At 40.2% G+C, this 24,201-nt stretch overlaps 1 protein-coding gene across 1 annotated transcript in view; it reads left to right on the plus strand.

Moving 5' to 3' along the window:
• Nucleotides 1-6: 6 nt before the first annotated feature.
• NUP88 (nucleoporin 88) overlaps nucleotides 7-24,201 on the plus strand; it is an 88,837-nt gene continuing 64,642 nt past the window's right edge. Inside the window, exons 1-5 of the mRNA XM_030222558.1 lie at nucleotides 7-262; nucleotides 1,011-1,180; nucleotides 10,323-10,448; nucleotides 10,694-10,780; nucleotides 13,942-14,118. Coding sequence (XP_030078418.1) covers nucleotides 38-262; nucleotides 1,011-1,180; nucleotides 10,323-10,448; nucleotides 10,694-10,780; nucleotides 13,942-14,118 — 785 coding nt within the window. The 5' untranslated portion in view covers nucleotides 7-37. The remainder of the gene's footprint in view (nucleotides 263-1,010; nucleotides 1,181-10,322; nucleotides 10,449-10,693; nucleotides 10,781-13,941; nucleotides 14,119-24,201) is intronic.

A 24,201-nucleotide genomic window follows, 5' to 3' on the forward strand; every position in this document is an offset into this window, starting at 1 on the left:
TGGTGGTGGACTGGAGGAGGAGGAGGAGGAGGGGAAGATGGCGGCATTGGGTGATCAGTGGCGGAACCTCTTGGCATCTCATGCGCTGTTTTCCAAGTTGCAGAAGGGCTCAGGCACCGCGGCTCAGGCCTCGAGGCGGGCTCGGGTCCGAAATCTGATCTTCAGCTTGGACGAAGACTTCTTTGTGTGGGATAGCGAACAGAGCGCTTTCTATACTGTCAGCTTGCGGAACCTGAATGTGGAGCCTTCTGCTTGCTACCAGGTAGCCGAGGCCCCCTCATCCTCGTAATTGAACAGTGGACCTTTATTCTGATTATTATAATGTTTGTTTGTGTTGGCATTCCTGTGGAACAGAACTTTCTGAGCGATGTTTTTTTTTTAGCAGCATCTCTTGCGCCCTTGAAATACATCAGAGCCGCTAGACTTGAAGCGAGAGATGACGCCTTTGGAAGGTTTTAATTGCTGCTTATTGGCTAAAATCTCGAAATGACACTCTATAGTCAATGTGTTATGTACAGTACGGCCATACAGCTCAGGGAGGAGCAATCGTGAGGGCTTTCCAGAGAGCATCCTCTGAGTCTCTTAAGTAATAGAGATCTTGTCAGAAAATTTTGCACGTTATACAGCTGAGATTTCACGTTAGGGCGAGCAGTTATGCTTTTTAAAAAATATATATTATTACTGATAACCTCATTGTTTTAATCTCTGGAGTGTACACTACATTTTGTGTAATTTTTCTTCTCTTCACTGTGTGGTTTCCTTCGATTATTTTGTGGAATTTGGACTTCTTGTTTTGTCTTAATCTCCTTGCAGTTCTATAATGCAGTCCCCTTCCAAATAGGTGGGAACATTAGTTGTGACAGTTGTAAACAATATACGCTTTTCCTACGAAATAAGTGGAAATAATGTTCTTGGAGTGTTACTTTGAATATCTAGGAATAAGATCAATAAGAAGGGAAGAATGCAGGTGGTACCATCTTTCAAATATGTTAATATTTCTTACTTTCCAGACACTGCTTTGCATAAATCCACCCCTTTTTGAAGTTTGTCAGGTTCTTCTGAGTCCCACACAGCATCATGTAGCACTAATTGGAAATAAAGGGCTGATGGTCTTGGAATTGCCAAAGCGCTGGGGGAAGAACTCGGAATTTGAAGGAGGTGAAAAGATCATTAACTGCAGGTGAGAGTAATAGCCTATGGTGTGATAGAATGGACAGCATGACTGATTATTTTCACTTAAAACCACTTGCAGTGCATTTCATCATTTTTTGTTGACTGTGACCCCCATAATCATGGTCAAATAAAATTGTGTTACCCCTGTCCCCTTGGATGCATCTTCCAGGTTGTGACCCTAAACCTGGGTTTGCAACCCGATTTGGAGTCCCAACTGACATTCTGGGAAGCTCTGACCTCTTGACACTTGAAGTTCATTTTGATTCCAAAGCATAATAAATATAAAAAGTGAACATATTAGTAGTGAAAATAAACTACTGGTGGTGAGTAGGTAAACATATTTACTTAACATTAAACCAGACCAGTTCAGAACCTATGGGTGTTGTGTCCACCGACCAGCGAGATGGAGACAGAAGTAAAATAGTTCCTGTGATTTGCATATTAAGGGCACCAAACAGGCATAGGTATTCAGTATTTTTCTGTCTCCAGTGGATGGTAATGCTTCACTGTGCAGGTCCTGGGCTGGCAGATCACACAGGGTTCTGAACCCTGTGCTTTCTGGTAAAGTTGAGCTAAGTTTCTCTTAAATTGTGCTGGAAAGTGATAGAGTAAGGAAACTTGTTGGGGAGTTGGTGCCAAGTCCCTTTCCCCGGTCTCCCATTTTTCTCCGGTGTTGGGTTGAGATGCCTCTAAGGTCAGTGACCTGTAACATTTTTCTGTGCAACAGCTAAAAACCACACAAATGTCATTCTTAGTGCTGCCTGCTCAGTGCTGCTTGGTTAAAAGTTGTCTTTCACTGGTTCTAAGGTGGCAGTTGAGACATGGGATTTGACTGGACAGCCCAATATCAGAATCTGACTCGGTCCCTCCTTATGCAAACTGAAGCACTCTTAGGTAGACACTAAGGTATTTATTCTGTTTCTGTAACCAGTTTTTCATCCCTATTCTGGGCTGAAGTTGGTGTGTGGGGTTTGCTGACATAATGCTTTTGCATAAGCCTCTGAAGTTGAGTCACAGGCTTTTACAGGGCTTCAAAATGCAGTTGCTGTGTCGATTAACAACATTCTCGGCATTTTTTGACTGACAAGCTCAAGCTCTGTTGCAATGGTATTGTACTTTTTTGCAATTCACTGACAACTTCCTTCTATGGATGCCTACCTGAGTAACTATTTTTATAGGGAACTATCATTCAGAAAACTGTTTTTCACCATTGTTCTCCACCGCTGTTTGTGAAAACTGCCTGAGTAATTTTCCTGTATCAGATCTCCAGTTCTGATTATTGTTCTCTACTGCTAACTAATGTTCTTATTGGTGGATGTCTGTTTTCTCAATTATCATATTGAAATTCAGTTCTCACAACTGTGCTCCATCTCTGTTTTCTACTACTATTTACTTGTTTCTATAGCACTACTAGACACTCATAGTAACATAGTAGATGACGGCAGAAAAAGACCTGCACGGTCCATCCAGTCTGCCCAACAAGACAACTTATGTGTGCTACTTTTGTGTATACCCTACTTTGATTTGTACCTGTGCTCTTCAGGGCACAGACCGTATAAGTCTGCCCAGCACTAGCCCCGCCTCCCAACCACCGGCTCTGGCATAGACCGTATAAGTCTGCCCAGCACTAGCCCCGCCTCCCACCACCGGCTCTGGCACAGACCGTATAAGTCTGCCCAGCGCTATCCCTGCCTCCCAACCTCCAGTCCCGCCTCCCACCACTGGCTCTGGCACAGACCGTATAAGTCTGCCCCGCCTCCCAACCTCCAGCCCCGCCTCCCACTACCGGCTCTGCTATCCAATCTCGGTTAAGCTCCTGAGGATCCTTTCCTTCTGAACAGGATTCCTTTATGTTTATCCCACGCATGTTTGAATTCTGTTACCGTTTTCCTCTCCACCACCTCCTGCGGGAGGGCATTCCAAGCATCCACCACTCTCTCCGTGAAGAAATACTTCCTGACATTTTTCTTGAGTCTGCCCCCCTTCAATCTCATTTCATGTCCTCTCGTTCTACCGCCTTCGTATCTCCGGAAAAGGTTCTTTTGCGGATATATACCTTTCAAATATTTGAACGTCTGTATCATATCACCCCTGTTTCTCCTTTCCTCCAGGATATACATGTTCAGGTCAGCAAGTCTCTCCTCATACGTCTTGTTACGCAAATCCCATACCATTCTCGTAGCTTTTCTTTGCACCGCTTCGATTCTTTTTACATCCTTAGCAAGATACGGCCTCCAAAACTGAACACAATACTCTAGATGGGGCCTCACCAACGACTTATACAGAGGCATCAACACACCCTTTCTTCTGCTGGTCACACCTCTCTCTATACAGCCCAACAACCTTCTAGATACAGCCACCGCCTTGTCACACTGTTTCGTCACCTTCAAATCCTCAGATACTATCACCCCAAGGTCCCTCTCCCCGTCTGAACCTATCAGACTCTCGCCACCTAACACATACGTCTCCCGTGGATTTCTATTCCCTAAGTGCATCACTTTGCATTTCTTCTCATTGAATTTTAATTGCCAGACCTTAGACCATTGTTCTAGCTTCTTCAAATCCTTTTTCATGTTTTCCACTCCCTCCGGGGTGTCCACTCTGTTACAGATCTTAGTATCATCCGCAAATAGGCAAACTTTACCTTCTAACCCTTCGGCAAGGTCACTCACAAATATATTGAACAGAATCGGCCCCAGCACCGATCCTTGAGGCACTCCACTACTCACCTTTCCCTCCTCCGAGCTAACTCCATTCACCACCACCCTCTGGCATCTGTCCGTCAACCAGTTCCTAATCCAGTTCACCACTTTAGGTCCTATCTTCAGCCCATCCAGTTTATTTAAAAGCCTCCTGTGGGGAACCGTGTCAAAAGCTTTGCTGAAATCTAAGTAGATTACATCCATAGCTCGTCCCTGATTCAATTCTCCTGTCACCCAATCAAAAAACTCAATGAGATTCGTTTGGCACGATTTCCCTTTGGCTTCTTTCAGTTTCTTCCGGTATTCCTGTTCTTGAGTTTTTGTGTATTTCTGGAACGCCAACTCTTTAGCCTTTATTTTCTCAGCCACTTGCTTGGAGAACCATATCGGTTTCCTTTTTCTCTTGCTTTTATTTACTTTCCTTACATAAAGGTTTGTAGCCCTATTTATAGCTTCTTTCAGCCTGGACCACTGTCCTTCCACTTCTTGTACTTCCTCCCAGCCCATCAGCTCCTTCCTCAGGTATTCCCCCATTTTAGTAAAGTCAGCACGCTTGAAATCCAGGACTTTGAGTTTTGAGTGGCTGCCCTCCACTACAGTAGTCATATCAAACCAAACTGTTTGATGGTCACTGCCGCCCAGGTGGGCACCCACTCGGACATTTGACACGCTATCCCCATTTGTGAGCACCAGATCCAGCGTCGCTCCCTCCCTCGTGGGTTCCGTCACCATTTGTCTGAGCAAAACACTTTGGAAAGCATCCACGATCTGTCTACTTCTCTCCGATTTCGCCGACGGAACCTTCCAATCTACATCCGGCAGATTGAAATCTCCCAGCAACAGCACCTCCCTCTTCTTTCCTAACTTTTGAATATCCGCGATTAGATCCCTATCTAGTTCTTCCAGTTGTGTCGGGGGTCTGTAGACAACACCCACATGGACTGAGGTTCTATCATCTCTTTTTAAGGTGATCCATATCGCTTCTTCTTTTCCCCAGGTCCCTGTCATTTCAGTCGCCGTGATATCATTTCTCACATACAGAGCTACTCCTCCACCTTTACGACCCTCTCTATCCTTCCTAAATAGATTATAGCCTGGTATGTTTGCATCCCATTCATGGGAACCATTTAGCCACGTCTCCGTGATTGCAACAATGTCTAAGTCTGCCTCCACCATCAGGGTTTGAAGGTACAATGTGCTATACACATTGTATATAGGGGGCAGTGGAGGGTTAAGTGATTTGCCAAGGGTCACAAGGAGCTGCAGTGGGAATTGAACCCAGTTCCCCAGGATCTCATAAGATCCTTTTATCTTGCTGCACCTTATGCCTGGAACTGTCTTCCCGAGCACATACGTCTAGCTCCATCTCTACCTTTTTTAAATCTATGCTGAAGGCTTACCTTTTCACTGCTGCCTTTGGCCCCTAGCCACTACTCATTGCCCTCCTCCTCCCCTGTTCTTCTTTACCTGTAATTCCCTTGCCCATAATGTCTTGTCTGTCTGTTTTACCTAGATTGTAAGCTCTTTGAGCAGGGACTGTCTCTCTATGTCAAATGTTCAGCGCTGCGTGCATCTGGTAGCGCTATATAAATGCTATTAGTAGTAGTAACATGAGTATTGTCATACTGGGACAGACTGAAAGTCCATCAAGCCCAGCATCCTGTTTCCAACAGTGGCCAATCCAGGTCACAAATACCTGGCAAGATCCCAAAAAAGTACAATACATTTTATGCTACGTCTCCTAGAAATAAGCAGTGGGTTCCCCAAGTCCATTTTAATAATGACATATATGGACTTTTAGGAAGCTATCCAAACCTTTTTTTTAAAACCTCGCAAAGCTAACTGCTTTTACCACATTCTTTGGCAATGAATTCCAGAGTTTAATTACACGTTGAGTGAAGAAGTATTTTCTCTGATTCGTTTTAAATTTACTACTTTGTAGCTTCATTGCGTGTCCCCTAGTCCTAATATTTTTGGAACAAGTAAACAAACGATTCACATCTACCTGTTCCACGTCACTCTTTATTTTATAGACCTCTATCATATCTCCCCTCAGCCGTCTTTTCTCCAAGCTGAAGAGCCCTAGTTGCTTTAGCCTTTCCTCATAGGGAACTCGTCCCATCCCCTTTATCATTTTCATCACCCTTCTCTGAACCTTTTCTAATTCCACTATATCTTTTTTGAGATGCGGTGACCAGAATTACACACAGTATTTGCGATGTGTTAGCATCATGGAACAATACAAAGGCACATCCTCATTTTTATTTTCCATTCCTTTCCTAATAATACCTAACATTCTATTTGCTTTCTTAGCCACAACCGTACACTGAGTAGAGGGTTTCAGTGTATCATGAACGTTGATATCTAGGTCCCTTTCCTGGTCTGTGACTTCTTTTGTGGAACCTTGCATTATTTAATAATTTATTTATTTATTTGCAGCATTTGTATCCCACATTTTCCCACACACAAGCAGGCTCAATGTGGCTTACAAGTCAATAAGAAATAGGGTCAGGTAAGGGAGGGGGTACATGTGTAAAATAAGGTATAAAATGGTCCTTTGAGGCAATATAATGTAGAGTCTATTGAGGAGCACCAGTAGGGCAGGCCTTACAAAACAGGTCTTTAAAGAGCGCCTAAAGTCTTGATGATCATGCAGCGTTTTCACACAATTCATTACATAGCTATAGTTCGGATTCATCTTTCCCACATGCATCACTTTGCACTTCCTTACATAAAGCTATCTACCCTTTTCCATTGAGAATACTGACCATTTAACCCTACTGTTTTTTTCTATTTTTTTACCAGTTTTTAATCCACAATAGAACACTACCTCCTATCCCATGACTTTCAAATTTCCTCTGCAGTCTTTCATTTGGTACTTTGTCAAATGCCTTTTGAAAATCCAGATTTGCAATATCGACCGGCTCACCTTTATCCATGTGTTTGTTCACCCCTTCAAAGAAATGTAATAGATTGGTGAGGCAAAATTTGCCTTCACTAAATCCATGTTGGCTTTATGTCTCATTAATCCATGCTTTTGAATGTGCTCTGTTATTTTGTTCTTTATAATAGTCTCTACCATTTTGCCCGGCACCAGTGTCAGGCTCACCGGTCTATAATTTCCCAGATCACCTCTGGAACCTTTTTAAAAAATTGGCATTACGTTGGCCACCCTTCAGTCTTCCGGTTCCATGCATGATTTTAAAGATAAGTTATATATTACTAACAATAGTTCAGCAAGTTCATTTTTCATTCCACTGCTCTAACAATTAGGCTACTCTTCCACTCTGCAATGTCTGCCTAAATAAAAGGGATTTTATATATCGCAACACAGCTAAGAGAGTTGGTCCACTATATCTTCCTACACACACATCTCATAACCATTATTCATCTATTCTTTTCTGTTCTCAGCATATCCCGCTTGTATCAACGAGGAATCTAAGAGGGTTACAATAATAATCTAAACACGGGAAGATCCATTAAAGGAGAACAAACCCCCAATCACAAATTGAAATATTTATTACATAAATTTTTTTTCAAGGTCTTAACATAAAGGCCAATATTCAAATTTGAATGGGAATATTGCTCCAAATTTTAGTAGATAGTTCCTTTGTGTTGACTTTTAAATTGAATATTTCTAACTGTTGGGAAACCTAAATTCAATGTGGAATGAAAACGTGAAGATTTCTGCACAACTGGAAAAGTTAAAAAGCTGGATGTGAGAGGAGGGGCAGAAACCATGTCAAATTTTAAATACTAGACAGGCCATGTTAAATTCAACCAGGGCTCGACCAGGCAGCCAATGTAGAATAACAAGCACTGGAGTAGCCCATCAAACTTCTTCTGATTAGGAAACAGTTTTGCAGGCAGTTTGGTTCCTTACTTCTCCTCGCTCTGTTTTGAGTTATGAGGCCTCTGGCTTAGATGCAGGATGAAATCTGGTGCAGCAGGGGGTTCCAAGCTGTGTATGCAGTTTAAAAAATAATAGAGAAAAGAGTGAACTGTAGGATCTGCCTAACTTAATTCTAGAACTACAGTTTGATAGTTCCTTCAAAGCTCTCAGGATCCTGCATGCTGTTTCTGTAGGTGGTTTTCATATCTTATCTTCTTGGTATTTCACTGTCTTCCTGTTTACTTTATGGGAAAGTATCCAAAACTTGTTCCCTTTGGGTGTGTGAAAAAAAGGTGCTCTTTCCTTCACCAGTTGCTATCTTGGGAGTTTTTTTGTTTACCGATTAATGTTTTCTTGGTCTTACCAGAGATCTCAGGGCAGTGGATTTCAGCTCCTTGCACGCCATTCTTGTGGCAAAGGGCTCATGGTTTCTGTTTATACAGTGCAGGTCAAGAGGACTCTAAGGAATGATTCTTCTTACTCTGCTCTCACTTTTGCATCTGTAGCGTGTTTCTCTGCATCACATTCCTTTCATTACTCATCAGATAGGAATCTTTTTCCCATTTCCCATTTTTCTTCTTATGTTCTTGCCTCTTTAAGTGTCTACTTATATACTTCTATTTTGCTTGCACAATATTCCTTTGATGTTCTGCTCCTCTTGCTTGAAACTGCTCTGTCAGAATAGCTACTCGTTCTAGGATACTCCTATAGCACTTCCTCCAAGCCACATAGGCTGTTTTTTGATCAATATGCATTTAATGCCTTTCCCCACTTCTGTAGGCTTATTGTCGACTTGGAGGTGTTCATTACTTTTTGCTATATTTTTCCTTTGGAGACTCTGCAGCCTCACTCTTTTTGTAATTAGTTTCGGGGTGTTCATATGTATCTCTCCTCCATCTTTGAGGACCAAGACAGGACATTTTTCCTTATGGAAAAATCTGCTCTCCATTTCTTCTGGTTCTTTTTTTGAGTACCAAGGTGTTAGTTCTAGTTTGCGCCTTATATTTTATCAGTCATTGAGGGTCTTTTACTAAAAATTAGAGCATGTTATCTGCCACAGGACCCATTTTATTCCTGTGGGCCCTGCTGCAGATGACATGCACTTTTCTACAATAAAAGATCCCCATTGTTCTTTGGTTGTTCTGCTCCTTCAGAGAGCCATTTTTTCTAGCAGAGTTTGACAATCCTTCCCATATTCAGAAATGCTTTGTTACCTCCCATAGGTTCTGGACTGGTCTGGTATGACACTACAGAAGGAAAAATAATATCTTACCTTCTAAGTTTCTTTCCTTTAGTCCCTCCAGACCAGTCCAGAAGCCCACCCAAACTCATCTTCAGTTTGTCAGTCACTCTATCTTTAACTTATCTCTAGCTTGTCATGTGATCTCTGTTTTCATCTATCACTTAGACCTTCTACAGGATTTATTGTAGGGTCTTCTATTTACTGTATTTTCTTCATCCAATAGGTTCATTTTTTCACTTATTTAGATGAACCTACTTGTGTTGCTACCAAGTGGGTAGACCAGCTACAGTGGTTTAACTGTATTGAACTGCCTTTATTGGTTTGCTTTCAGCCAAAATTTCTGGCCTTCTACATTCGGTTAGCTATAGTAGTTACTTTCTTTTTACTAGGTTATTTCTGATGACTTCTCCAGAAGGGAGGATCACACTGTTTTGACAGTCGAAATACTGAGTATCTGTGCCTGCATGGTGCCCTTAAGGAGCAAATCACAGGAGCTATTTTATTTCTCTGTGTTTATCTGCTGGTCAGCAGACACAACACCCATAGATTCTGGACTGGCTTGGTAGGCTAAAGTAAAGTAAATTATCAGGTAACATGTAATTTCTACTTTCAGTCCCTATGTATCAAAAATGGCTGAAAAAGAAGTGAGTTTGGGAAGTATGTGTTGCAGCTGTTTCCTACCTGTAAAGGACTAAAATACAAGCTGATCCACGCCACCACCTTCTCTTACATGAGCACGCAGTTGTGGAATGCATTACCCACAGACCTGAAAACAATTGACGAAACAACTATCTTTCGCAAATCTGTGAAGACATATTTCTTCAACAAAGCCTACAATGAGAACCTACAGCCTCACTAATCCACTTCACCAACCCATTCAGTTATGAAAGTCCACCTTCTATAAATACCCTAACAAATCCCTTCCTTCTTCTTTCTTCCCCTAATTAATCTCCACACAATACTAACTGTACCTGATATACTGGAATAACTATGTTAACAATACTATGTATGCCACATTGAGCCTGCAAATAGGTGGGAAAATGTGGGATACAAATGCAATAAATAAATAAATACCTTGATTGTCCTCTATTTAAACAAGTCAAGACCAGTTATCCAGTATTTTCTTTTTTTTGGGACACTGGTTGAGTGGGGTTATGTGTTGATATTTTAAGATTAAACTTAGATTTCACAGCCATATTGAAGTGGGAGAGGAGATATTAATAAATATAAAAGGATTTCTGTTTGTTGTTCAAAACTATACTAAGAATGCTACAGCATCTGATCTTTTCTTTGTAAATATTTATTAATCTAGGACCAGCCCTATTGCTGAAAGGATTTTTACCAGCTCAACCACCCTGACATTGAAACATGCTGCATGGTATCCCAGTGAGACACAGGAGCCTCATCTGGTGCTGTTAACCTCAGATAATGCAATAAGGTAAAAACTAGAAATTTGACAGCCAACTGTTTCTCCACCAAGGCATGCGGCTTGTTTTTTTTCTCTTTAGTAGAAGGGGTGAGAGGGGAGGTGGAGGTGAGTTCTGTGTACTGTCTTGGAGATCTATAACGTTGGCTTAATTTTTTGTGAGCAAAAATTGTATCTTGCCATATGAACTTGAAGATTAAAGTAGTGAGGAACTTGTTCCATTTTTGTTTTATGAAGCTCTTTTCTTCTTTTCATAGGATATACAGTATTAAGGAGCCTTTGACACCAGTGAAATTGATTCCTCTTTCAAATTCTGAGGAGGAGAGTGTGCTTCTCCCTAAAGGGTTAGTTCTGCCTTACGTTTCTAGCAGTCTGTAGAGGATAAACTTTCGCAGATGTCATATGTCAGTAGATTTACATAACAAAGGATAGTCTGAATAGCTTAATGCAATAGAAACTTAGGGATAATAGAAAAGCATTTGTGAATCTTTGAGTTTAAATGCAATAAGAGAGGAAATTATCAACATCAGAATATTTGAAGTTGTCTCTGTACAGTCAGTGCAGTGGGTGCTATTTATTGCCATCTGGGAATGGCGATGGATGTTCCCTTTTTGGAGTGTGTGTTTGCATAAAAATGAGTGCCATTGTATGGATATATAACTTAATTGATTATAGCAGTGTTTAAACAAATATGCACTTAATGAACAGATGGTTTGACAAACTATTGCAAACATACCAAATACTAAAATATTTATGAATGTTTAGTTTTATAAAACAGAAGAGAATTATTAAAACTTTGAATATTTGATTTTTTTGACCTTAAGAGAAAAGAAAAGCACATTTTACATTTACTAGCAGTTGTATCATTTTGTTGGTAGCAGTAAACCCTTAGGCCCCGATGATCAAAAGTAAACGCGGGCACTAGAGGCCATTAGTGCCCTACTAGCGCCCACATTTACCAGCGCAGAATGATCAGAGGGGTCTAGCGCAGCAAGCAACGAGCGCACCAGGCCTTAGTGCAGATAGCATGCAAATGTAGTCAAGTTCATGTAAATGAGGTCATTTTGTATTCCTCCCCAATGAACGGAAAAGAACGCCCAAAACAAAGGTGCCTTACTGCTGTAAAAAATAATGCCAGGTCCGAGCAGGCATTAGGGTGTTGGAAGAGAGGATTTTCCATGATTCATTTGCTTCTCTCATGATTCTTTCTGCAAAATCTACCGGTTTTGATTGCTTTTGGAAGCAGAAGGAAGCCTGTGAGCACCGGTTATAAGAAACAGCAGACCCGAACGTGAAGCACACATTGGCATTCTTGTCCTGCATCTAAATTTAAAGTATCCTACGATATGGCAGTGATAATCCCAACTCTAGGGATGGTAATACAAATGTCTTAATTATACACAAGTCCAAATCAATCTTTATATTCTAGACTCAAAGCTAGGAAGTAAACAGATCTCGGTAGTGCAACTCGGAGCTGAAAGGTAAATTTTGTTACAGCTTCAAGAATCACGCACTCCATTCGTCATCGGTCTCTTTATATATTTTTTTTACACTTTTATACAAAAAATTTCTTTCAATGTTGCTTTCATATAGAATTTAAATGTTTAAATATTTAAACTTAGCTTTATCAAATTTGTTGGACAGTCCGACTTGGCACATGTTTCGCTATTGCTATTTCAAGTACGAACCTCCATTCAAGTTTAACTTCTCTGCTTGCCGACCGCCAGCATCCCTAATGTTCAAAGCTATGAGTGCTTCTATGTTTGTATCTCATTAGCTTTGAGCATTAGGGCGTTGTTATTCTGCGCTGTTCCGATGGTATTTTTATGGTGCTATTCAGAATAGTGCCGGCTCTTTAGTGCTTAGTTGCTGTTGTTGTTTTTTTTGTGTCTTATTTTTTTACAGCATACATTATAGTTCACATTTCTCCCCTACTATTGCTTCTCCACATTCATGGGAATTCTGTAAATGACGCTTGAAATTGCAAGCTCTAATTTGGGTGCATGCCCAATTTGCGCACGCAATTTAATTCAGTAACGAGCCAATAACTGGACGCTAACAATCATTTGCACAAACTGGCACCAATTTGAATTTACACGTGCATCTTGCTAAGCACTATTGTTTGAAGATGCTTGTGTAAATTTTTCAGCGCGCAGCTGAAAAGGGGATGTGGCCATGGGAGGGGTATTGGCGGGTTAGGGACATTCACTTCAGAAGCACACAGTATTATAGAATACGGGAAATTTAATCTTGAGGCTGTCTATGTTTATTATTACAAAACTTAATGGTAAGACATGGGTGTTGTATTAACGATAATTTTTATGAACCAAAGAGGAAGATGGCAAGGCTTCCTATTAGCGAAGGCAATGGAGACCAGTACTGTAAAGAGATTGTGACAGACAGAAGGCAGTGATAACAGGATTGGGGTTGGGGAGAAGACCTGGGGAGAGCAGGTGTTGATTTAAGTATGGAAGTTTATTAATCTACAAAAATCGTAGAAAATCAAAGAAGTAAACAGGCAGACTCGATGGGCCAGTTGGTCTTTTATCTGTCATTTATTCCATTATTTACTACTAGGGCTGCATTTCAATTAAAATTTCTAATTCTTAATCGCGCGATTACATTTTTTTTTTGTCGCGATTACCCACACAATTAGAGCTGTTTTTTTCTTTCTTTCTTTATCTGCAGCTCCTTCTGACTCTGGGCAAGTCAATTAACTCCATCGACCTAGATACAAAATAAGTACCTGTATATAATATGTAAATTACATTTTTTTATAACCACAGAAAGGCAGTATATCAAATCCCATCCCTCTTCCCTTCCTTAAAGAACTGATAATCTCCCTCCCTCCCACTCCCAGATCCAACATCTCTCCCTCTCCTCTTCCCCCAGGTCCATTATGTCTCTCTCTCACCTTCATCCCCTCCATCCCCATTAGCAGTGACATTCTTGGTGGTGAGCAGCACCAAGCTCTTGTGTTTTCTGGAGCTCAGGACCTCGGCCATAGCTTCCATCAGTGGCCCCTCCAGTTCTGCTTGCGAGTCTGCAGTTCACTCCCCTACATTACTTCCCCCCAATACTGGTCTACCATAAAGGTGGTCTTCTGTTGGTCCTCAGCAGCAGCAGTGTTGCACATACCCCAACTGTGGCCTGTCCCAGACCTTTCCCTCTGGCCTGTCCTTCCTCCTCTGACATCACTACGTGTTTCTGCATGAGCATGACAGGTTGGAGAGAAAGCTTCGAGCCAGGCCTCAGTCGGTGAATGTGCAGCGCTAATGCTGCTGGGGACCAACAGAAGAGTACCTTTAAGGTAGACTGTTGTGGGGGAGGGGTGATGTTGATTTGTAGGTAGGGGAAAGATGCCACATCATGCTGAAGACAGGGGTTTGGAGGAGACAGGAGATGCTTCAACGTGATTATTTTAATCGTGATCACTGAGTTAAGTGCAGTTAATTTGCATCCCTTTTTACTACATCACCTTTGTTCTGTGTGTACCTGTTTCCAGGAAATCATATAGGGCGTCGCTAGGGGAGACTGCAGTGGCATTTGATTTTGGCCCCTTAGTAGCCGTCCCAAAGAATATTGTGGCTCAGCGGGGGAAGGAGGAAGTACTGGCATATCCCCTCTACATTTTGTATGAAAATGGGGAAACCTTCCTTATGTATATTATCCTCCAGCACAGGTAAGGGCCTTTTCAAACAGGTAAAAATGTTAGGGTTTGCTTGAATTTTTGATAGTTTGTGTATACTGTTCTGTTTTGTACTACAGAATCTCAATAGCATAATCATTTAAATGTTCATAATGAATTGTAAATGAATGTTAGTAATATAAAAAAAAAACCTTTCATAACATGAAAATAAAATCAAGTATAATCATAAATCACTGACCTTACTACTAATAAAAAGGCCAAATGTATGAAGGATTTTACCAATAGATATACTAAAGGATTTTCTCAGTATGTATCTTTTCTAAAATGGCTTTGTCCATATGCTCATTGCATGTTAATGTTGTATTGAATCTCATTACTTGTACAGATGTGTGCAAAAGTTTAGGCACCCTTGAATATTTCTCTGAATTCCTAAGTGAACAGTAGCTGACTTGACATCTGCATATTACAACGTCAGACATATCTTTCAGCAATTTTTAATACATAATTATTTTCAGTTTACTATACAGTTTTAAAATATTATATTAAAAAAAACAGTGCATATGGCAGGTGCAAAGGTTTGGACACCCTTTCAGTCAGTACTTTGTAACAGCCAGCTAAGAGTGTTTTCTCTTTTTGCTTTTCAAAATGCAGAATCTTCTAGGTCAGAAATACTTGAGGTCCTCATAACTTGCAGTGTGCATGCAAGGAACCTCCGTACACGTGACTGTGAAGGCTATTCCAAAACCTTCACTTTTCTTTCCAGTAAAGTACTTCATGTTGATTTTGAAGTATTATCTTGCTGAAGTATTGTAAGTTCAATTTCTTCATGGACTGTAGGACATTAGCTTCTAGAATATGATGTGTAGTTTGAATCTATTATTCCTTCCACACAGTATTCCCTGTGCCACTGGGAAAGCATAGTAGATTCACCCCCTTGCTTAATAGTTGGAAAGTGTTCTGGTCTTCAAATGCTTCACTTTATTTCCCCTCCAAATATATTTTGTGTGGTTTTGGCCAAACAGCTTAATTTTTGTTTCTTCAGTCCAGAGCACTTTGTTCCAAAAGTTATGGTTTTAAGGTTTATTTTGCATACTTTAGACAATGAGTTTTGTGATAAGATCATGTTCTGATAACTCTCCCATACTGATCGTTGTGACCTGTGGACAACCTCTCCAGTGTCATCTAAACTTCTCAGCAGCTCTACTGATAAATGTGATCTATAGGTTCTGTTCTGCAGATCTGACCAGCTTTTGGGCCATTCTAGAGATACTGTCTTCCAGATCTTGTCTTGTTTTCAGTAGTTCCTTGGCAACTTCAGTTTCATGTTTCTAACAGTTGAAATTTCTAGTTGAAAACATTTAGATATCTTTATAGCCTTTCCCCTGCTTCTTCATTCTCCCCCCCCCTTTTTTTTTTTAATTTAACCTGATACTTTGGAACAACACTTTATAGTTTTCCTGGGTGGTTGTTGCTGCCAGATGTAGTCAAATACACCCCCCATGGAATACCTGAAACATTCTATTTGGAATTGCACTAGGAAGAATTTGAAATAAATATACAGATTTTGAGAGGACTATCATTTTAATAGCTGCTCTTCTTCCCAGCTGAGATATGTACAGTTTTGATTAGCATTTCAATTTCTTTGCAGTGCTCTCCATAGGGAGAAAAATTGAGCTATACAGGAATTTCCTACTAGGAGCCTACTGAATCCCTGGTTACCTAGCACATCTTTTCACCCACCGAAGGAGGAATTGTCGGATGACCTGCTCTCTTCCTCCTCCATATTCATTATTTCTGACTTATTTGCCTTTAGACATAGATACTGACCAAAATTCTTCTTGCACCATTGTAAGTAAGGGTTGTTGCCAGTCCTTTATAGTGAATAACATGTCATCAATAAACATTGATATCTTATACTCTGTTGCTCCTCCAACTTTCACTGCCTTCATGCTATCATAACTCTGTGTGCTGGGCGGCTGTTGGTTCCATGGAAAAAAGTGGAGAGAGTGGACATGATTGGAAGACCCCTCAGCTTAACACAAACGACTCCAGATACCCTCCATTAATGTTCAAACAAGCTAAAGGAGAATTACCTTCATTTTCAAATGCTCAGACAGCTGCTTAGAGGAACCCATATTTGTTGGAAGCTGACAGAACAACAGTCACAAGTGGAGAGGTTAAAAGGGTCAAGAGTATTTGTTCATTAGTGGAATTATCTTTACATGACTGATTGAAGGCCTAATGACTTACTAAACCTTTTGGGCTTGATAGCAACTAATTAACTGGAAAGTGTATCCAAACTTTTGTACGTGCCTTATTATTTTCTGATTTTAACCAATTGAAAATAATTTCATTTTTATTGGATCATTTATGTTCTGCTTAATTAGTAGCTCAAGGTGGATTGCATTCAAAAGGCGTTTGACAAGGTACCTCATGAAAGGCTACAGAGGAAATTGGAGGGTCATGGGATAGGAGGAAAAGTCCTATTGTGGATTAAAAACTGGTTGAAGGATAGGAAACAGAGTGGGGTTAAATGGGCAGTATTCACAATGGAGAAGGGTAGTTAGTGGGGTTCCTCAGGGGTCTTTAAAAGAAAATTCAGATGGACATTGATATACTAGTACCGTATTTTTTTCTAATAAATACCTGGGCTGTTTTTAGAAACAGTGGGTTTTCTGAACTCTAGAGGTGGGCTATTAATGGAGGCACCATTTCTCTCCTCCTCTCCTTCCTGCAATGACCACAATTTCTCTCCTCTACTCTGACCCCCGCAGTAATTGGCATTGTTCTTCTCTCCCCCCTTCATGGCACTGGGCCGGTTCAGGGCCATGAATGTATGCGTGCTCAAGACCCCACACCAACCTAGTACTATAGTCATGAGAAAAGGTAAGAGATCCAGTCGTCATGGGAGGGAGGATGGAGAGCAGTTCTGGTTACTGCATATTTTGGGGGGTGGGCTATTATTGGGGGAATATAAATGTGACTTTAAGACAAAATTTGCTGTTTTTTTTTTCCAGTGCTGAAAGAGGAGGTGGGCTGCTATTAATAACAATACCGTATATTCTCAGTCATTTTTGTCTTCCAATTTAAAGAAATTTGACTACCAGCTATAATTGGAACTTCCAATGGCCTCCTTTTCCCTACTTAGGAAAACTTTGTCTTTATGTTTACCTCATGTTTCTTCTTTCAGTTTTATATTTGCATGAAAGCTCTATCCATACATAATAATGTGTGTGTTATGGTATCTCTTTGGAAAATGATGACACCAACTGCATTTGACAAATAATGAATGACAGATGGCTCAATAACTTGTGCTGTGAGCACAAATAAATACTACTGCTACTACTTATCATTTCTATAGTTGTACACAAAACACACATGAGACAGTCTCTTTTCGACAGAGCTGACAGACAAACAGGACAAATAAGGGATTAGGAAGGTTTTTTTGTGGGAATGATTAAAACAGACATGGGTACTGTTTTACTTGAACCCCTCTCCATGCCCCGGGGAGACCCTTTTCCACGGAGGTGTGCAGAGGGTTTGTGCCTCCACAATCTGTTTGCGGCGTTGTGGAGGCATCAGAAGGCTCTGTTCCAATCTAATTCCCATGACCACAGCTTTCTGTCTATCTGGATTTAAATGATTCCTTGGCCATTTGTGTTCCCACATATATTCTATTAGAATCTAACAGTATTTTGTATACAGAATGAGTGTCTGGTGTGTGTATAGCTTAGTTTGTAGAGTAAGTAACAGGTGAGGAATACTTGAAAATAAAGACAGAGATAGATTTCAGATAGAAGGCTTTATTCTTACCAAGTTTTCAATTCAGTACAGACATCAAACAGATTCTGGGTTCAATGGCACAGCGCCCTGCCGTCTGAGAAGTGTTGGGGACGACTCCGAAACTCAAGCCAAAATCACCCTTCTTTTATACTCTCAGCTCTCCATAGAAGTCTATAGAAGTCAATTGTGGCGTACCTTTTTTTTCTCTAATATTTCTCAATTTCTGAGATCATAGTTTAGCATCCGGACATCTGTACATCTGTACCCAACTCCTTCCGTTCCTATCTCTTTCAAGACATTGCCACATTTTCCGGTTATGTCAACATGTTTTTGGAACAAGTTGTTTTTCGCGGTTACTAAAATATCTTTCTGTTGAGATACCAGTTTCACATCTTTCTTTTGCAATACCTTCCATAACATCTTATGATCTCTATACCATTTTATACAAAAATAAGCCCTATTTTAAAAACCACATTTTATCCATTTTATCCATCATTCTTTCATTATAGGTGCTATATTCAATTACAAAGTTGTACCTGTTTGTGTCAAGACTCATTGTTCACACCTGCTTTTTGCAGATTGTTAAATATTAAATCATTAGCTTGTTATTTGGCCTAGTCAGTACTTTTTCAGTTGTTTTAGGCAGTGTGGCCTAGCCCACCACTATTCCAGTGGTAGATCTGAAGCCAGGCCACATATTAACATTCCCCTCTTCACCCTATCCCATAGGGTGACACCAGGGTTAATGTACCATGGTACCATCCATTCCAGAAGGTATCCTATAAGGCCATCAAATTTTCTAAGTCTTAATGTAAACCGGTACAGTCAGAATTATTTGGTTTCAGATTACCATCTTGGCATCACTTCAATTATTTCAATCCTACTTATCTATATCTATGGTTATACAAAAACTTATAGTTACTATAATAATATTTTTCTTCAACCCTTTAATATGCAGGTTCTATCTTATAAGCTTTATATGGTTATATTGTATCCCTGTGTGCTATTACTTGATTATACAGTTGCAGACATCTCTCTAGTGTCTCTAGCAGTTGCATAGCGATTGGTCCTTCTCAGAGGGAGATAGTCCAATGTGTTATCTCCTGTGGTGTTGGGAAGGAGATTTTCGTACAGGGCATATGGAATTCCCTTTATATTACCCAACCCCTTGGGCTTAATCCTGATGTCATCTCTCTTGAGACTTACTCAAACCTGTAGTGAGAAAGGTTTTATGAATGGAACAAATCCATGAGTTCATCTACAAAATCCCATGAAGTATAGGTATGCGGGTAATAGCAATTTCAGGTGGATCATACTAATAAATACTTTCAGGTCTTGCTATGACTTCTATTGTATCTGTTGCATAGTACATGGGGAGATAATCTAATGTATCTATCTCAGTGGTCCTCGGAAGAAATAGTGGTTTTGATTAAGCATTGTTATGGTGGCTCAACAAATATACGGTTAGTATTCAGATTGTAGGCTGTTTAAGGTTGTAGGTATTCAGAATCCTTAAATAGGTCGGAATTCCTGGACCTTACCAGTACTCATCATTAGCATCCAATCATGAGCACTAAAAAGTGGATAGCAAGTATGAGGTTGCCTCATACAGTAAAAAGGGTCAATCATAGAAAAATTTATATTAACAAAGGTCATGCATGGATCTTGACATATGCATAATAACCTGGAAGTATGGGAAGCATTTCATATATCCGTTACCCCACTTGGAGCTTAGTCAAACCTACAGAAAGACATGCAGCTTAAGTAAGCCTACACCAAAGTTAAACAATTGCATAACTGGTTGATACTAACAGGGTTTACACCTACATTATGATATCATAGCCAGTATTAGGGTTTGATGTTACCCTTGTATCTGAGCAATGTCAACTTCAATTTCAATTACATAAACAGAAATAACGGGAAAACTGTTAGAAAAGCAATTAGAACAATAAAGGAAATAATGGGAAAATAAAAATAAAACCTTTTCAATATCTAGACAGGATTACTGCTAAACTGAAAATAAAACAAAATATGAATCTATAATGTCCATAAACAGCAACAGTAAATCTCAAATGAAGTATCAGTTCTAAAGTCTCTTTCATCGATCATGGTTGAGGCGGTGGAAGCGTTGAAGAATCTGGACGGAGTTCTGGAAGATCTAACAGGGCTGGATTTTCAGGCTGGCCTGCTGAAGGAAGTGGCCAGACTTGAGATGGTTAGGCTGGTAACATCTGGTTCTGCGGCTGAGTAAACCCGTATATCTTTCACATGGACCCAAAACTTGTGATCCAGTAGTTTGCAAGGTGTAAAGATTATTGCCAAAATCTTGGGGGATCTAACATCATTTGGGCCTGGATAGATCTTGAAGACGTACTTGTGGTGTACAAACTTGGATCTTTCCATGTCTTTATTCTAGGCATGCACAATCATAATTTGTCCATCAAGAGTCAGAGTTTGGCAAAGGAATAAGCAAAATGACTGTATGCCTGTATGATACATTGCTATATCTTGGTGGGCATAATCAGCGTAAACTGAATAAGCAAAAATAATATATAGATGTCAAGAGACATGAAAGACAATGTAAACATGGAGAAAACAGTGCTAATTAAGTGCAAAAACAAAAGCGAAACCATAAGGGTTCAATAATGAAAAGCCAATTTACATAAATAGCAACAGTATATATGAATTTATATCTCCTGATTGGTAGGGATCAGAGCTTCAACTGCAACCCTCTTAATACTAGGAATTGGGATCTATATAATATATCCCCACTTCTGGCTTGCATAATGTGCGAGACAGATTGGTAATTTTTACGAAGACATGATCAAATAACAATGGTTAAGTATATGGAACAAAAGATAAGAGTAAAAATTAAAATTTAGAGATGATGTCGATTGTTCAAGTTATTGAGGTATGGAGGGTTAGGATTATGGTGCACAAAAATAGTCAATGCATTGAAATCGATCGCCAATAGGTATGGAATCTTCACCTGCGATGACTAACATTCACCAAGGGTTGAGCCCTCAGCTGCAGAAGGCCAGCAGGACTTACGAGTTAGATGATTCAGAAAGAAGGGTAGAGGCCAAAGCTTGTCCCAACTCCAGTCATTGGAGAGCCTGTCTCTTTCGTTCATGGACCAATTGATGCATCTGTTGAAACTCACACTCAATAATGTCTCGTATCTCACACCGGGTAATGTTGGGGTCTGTGCATCTGCCTTTTAATCTAGCGATTCTTTGCTGTAACATAGCCTTCAGATCAGATATATAATCGGGTAGCTCTTCTTTGCTAGCAGTCTCCTTGGTGAGGGACGTTGACGGAATTCCTGTATCCATTTGGGGAAAGGCAAAACTTAAACAGACCAGCAGTGCAATTTATGTGGTTAATTTATTGAATGAAGTCATAATGCTAGGAGGCGGGTCGTGGGTATAAATGGGGGCCAGGAAGGAGGGATGGTAAGAAACAAAGCATCGAGAATGAAAAAACAAAAAAATTAAAAAAAGCACCCTGAAGGGTGTAAGGGGAAAAAATAAAAAAAAATAAAACAAAATATGATACATCTGAATTGCAGCAAGGCATATTCAGAAGGCAATGCCAGAAAAAGGTTCCTTGAAAAAGACTAATGAAAAAAAAACATTCAAAAGTGCAGACACCATTGATTGACCTTCACATAGAGTTTAAGTAACCCTTTTCAATCAGACAAAGAAGTAGGAAGAAGCATATCGCTTCAAGACAAAACCACCACGTGGCAAGAGTTAGTTGAAGCAAGGTGTTAGTTAAATACACAAAGCATAAATTCCAGGACCGCTGCACACAAATAGTCTACACCAGTTTTTTTCACTAGCACTCGCAGTGAAAGACAGAGAGATAAAAAGTGCAATAGTTGGCATTCAAGGGGTTATTGTGATCACTTGTATTAAATAGAAAGGAATCAGAAAGTGGAGTGCATAATTTTCCTTAATTATGTCTGAAAGCTTCACCAATTCTCAATTCAAGAATACTACAAAATCTATGATCAGCGCAAAATGTTCCCCCAAATGGCCAGTTCAAGGGAATATTTCTCGCATTTATTCCATAAAACGGATAATGGTTATTAAATATTTTTTCTTTCTTAGACAAGGAAATAATGAAAAGCTTTCAGATATCACACACAATAAAGAGATTTCAAAAATGAAGGCTTTATATTCATGAAAAAACTAAAGAAGTAAATGTTACATCAATTTAATGAGCAATACATAGCATTTATTTAAAAGGGATCCCGTATAAAGTAAAATGGCATAAATAAGTCAGTTAAGGTATTTTATAAAAAAAACACAAAATAAACATCCTCTGGGGATCGCTCATCCCTGCAGTCGATAAGAATTCCCCAGGGAAGGTATGCATAAAAGCAAATAAAGAACTTGCTGACTCAGTTAGGTCATTTGTATGGTACCATAAATATACACATGCAATTAAACCAAGAGAAATATAAAATAAAAACATGTTACCTGCAATAGAAACAGAAACATCACACCAACACATATACAGAGAAATGGTTTCTGGATACTAAATGAGGAGCTGAGTACTATGAGTAACTGTGAACTACAAAATCAGATCGGGTTCGGAATACGCCTAGTCATTATGGACGGGTGGGGTGGGCGATTTTGATTTCTGGGCCAATGTTGAACTGGCAGAAGACATTTAGATGCATAATGTCCAATTTGACGGCAACGGAAACATGCCACACTAGCACGGCGATAGGGACTAGATTGGGAATCCTGGTTTCCAGCTTTAAGGCCTCTGCGATTGTCAGCATACCTGAATTGGGGGTTATGTTTTTCATAATCTGGCAAATCAGGGTAAACACGAGGGCAAGTAGTAGGTGAACTGGAACTAAGGATAACAGGGTACCTAGTGCCATGAGGAGAGGAAAGCAAATATAGGGTGGACGGGGTGCTAGAACTAGAAGGTGTGGAGGGGCTGATCTTAGAGGACATCTTAGCCTTCAAATGAGCAATCTGCAACATTGTGAGATTCCTGTGCAAAACCTGGTCCCGGCGGACCTCTCTTTGCCTATTCTCAATTAGTTGCCTACAATAGTGAAGGATATGTTCCCGAACCTGTGGCCATTCCATGTGTTGTAAACCTATCGTCTTATCTAGGTTCTTCCTGACCTTAGAGGGTAAGGTCTGTTTAAGTAAGTAATAGAATACAGGGAGAGCATTGTCTGAGTCAAATCTTTCCTCAATCTCATCATGAAACAACTGCTGCATCCTAATTAGGTAAGCTTCAATCAGTTCTGACCCCACCTCCCATCGTTGTGAAGTGATGACGGAGAAATCTTTCTGGGCAGGGAAGGAAGTACGTATCTCTTGAAACAATTTTTCTTTAATCACTGTCAAGGGGGCACTATCATACTGATTCTCAGTCACAAGTTCAGCATAGCCTGCTTGTGTGAACAAATCAGTGATGCTAGCATGGGCGGTCCTGCCCAATATGGCCTTCATATTTCCTACTGAAAGAGCTGTCCCTAGAGTGGCCTGTTGTAGTTTTAGTAGCCACTTGTTCCCTCCTTTAGTAATATTCGGGAGTCGCAGAACAAGGCCATTCAGCTCAGTTGCAGACAGGGGAGTAGTAATATACTCTGTATGAGGAAGACCAGCTGACATTCTATTCAGCAGGGGGAAAAGATTTGCAGCTCGGGAAAAGTTTAGCACCCTCTCCCCAGGAGGGGGTGGTGTGAGGGTGATCATATTGATTAAAATATCCAATGGTGGAATTTCAGCAATGATCTAGAACGTAGGTAGATAACTGTGGGCTAGAGCAAATATACATGAAACCCAGGCCTAGAACCAGTGGTTTGAAGCTATAAGTTAAGGACGGGACAAAATAAGTATCAGTGATAGTTGTATAGTTGTATAATAGTGAAAATAAATTATATAATAATTTTTTTCAGAGCCGCTATAGAACCCGATTTTGAACACAGTCCTAGGACCAAGGTTTCAGAGAATACAGTAGAATTATGAAAAGAGCTAGGGGCGGTACGCCAATAGTTTACAAGAGCATGCGATACTCACGTGTCTTCAAGAGTGTTCCAGTGGCGGAACCTAGAACAGAAATTACTAATTGGCGGAAAGCTCAATGCTTTTGCCGCAGGTTATATTAACAAAGAAATGATAGCCATGAACATGAGAATAGTGCAAGAGTCAGTTGTGTCACTTACTATATATAACCTACTCTAAAAATACTGCCCTCCAGAGTATGCTTCTATAGAAATTGACCATGGGATAACACTCGCCATGAATTTTGGTATGGGATAACACTCACCATGTGATGGGATTACACTCGCCTTGG

The sequence above is a fragment of the Microcaecilia unicolor genome, chromosome 13 (assembly GCF_901765095.1).
Source record: "Microcaecilia unicolor chromosome 13, aMicUni1.1, whole genome shotgun sequence".
Classification (NCBI taxonomy): Eukaryota; Metazoa; Chordata; class Amphibia; order Gymnophiona; family Siphonopidae; genus Microcaecilia; species Microcaecilia unicolor.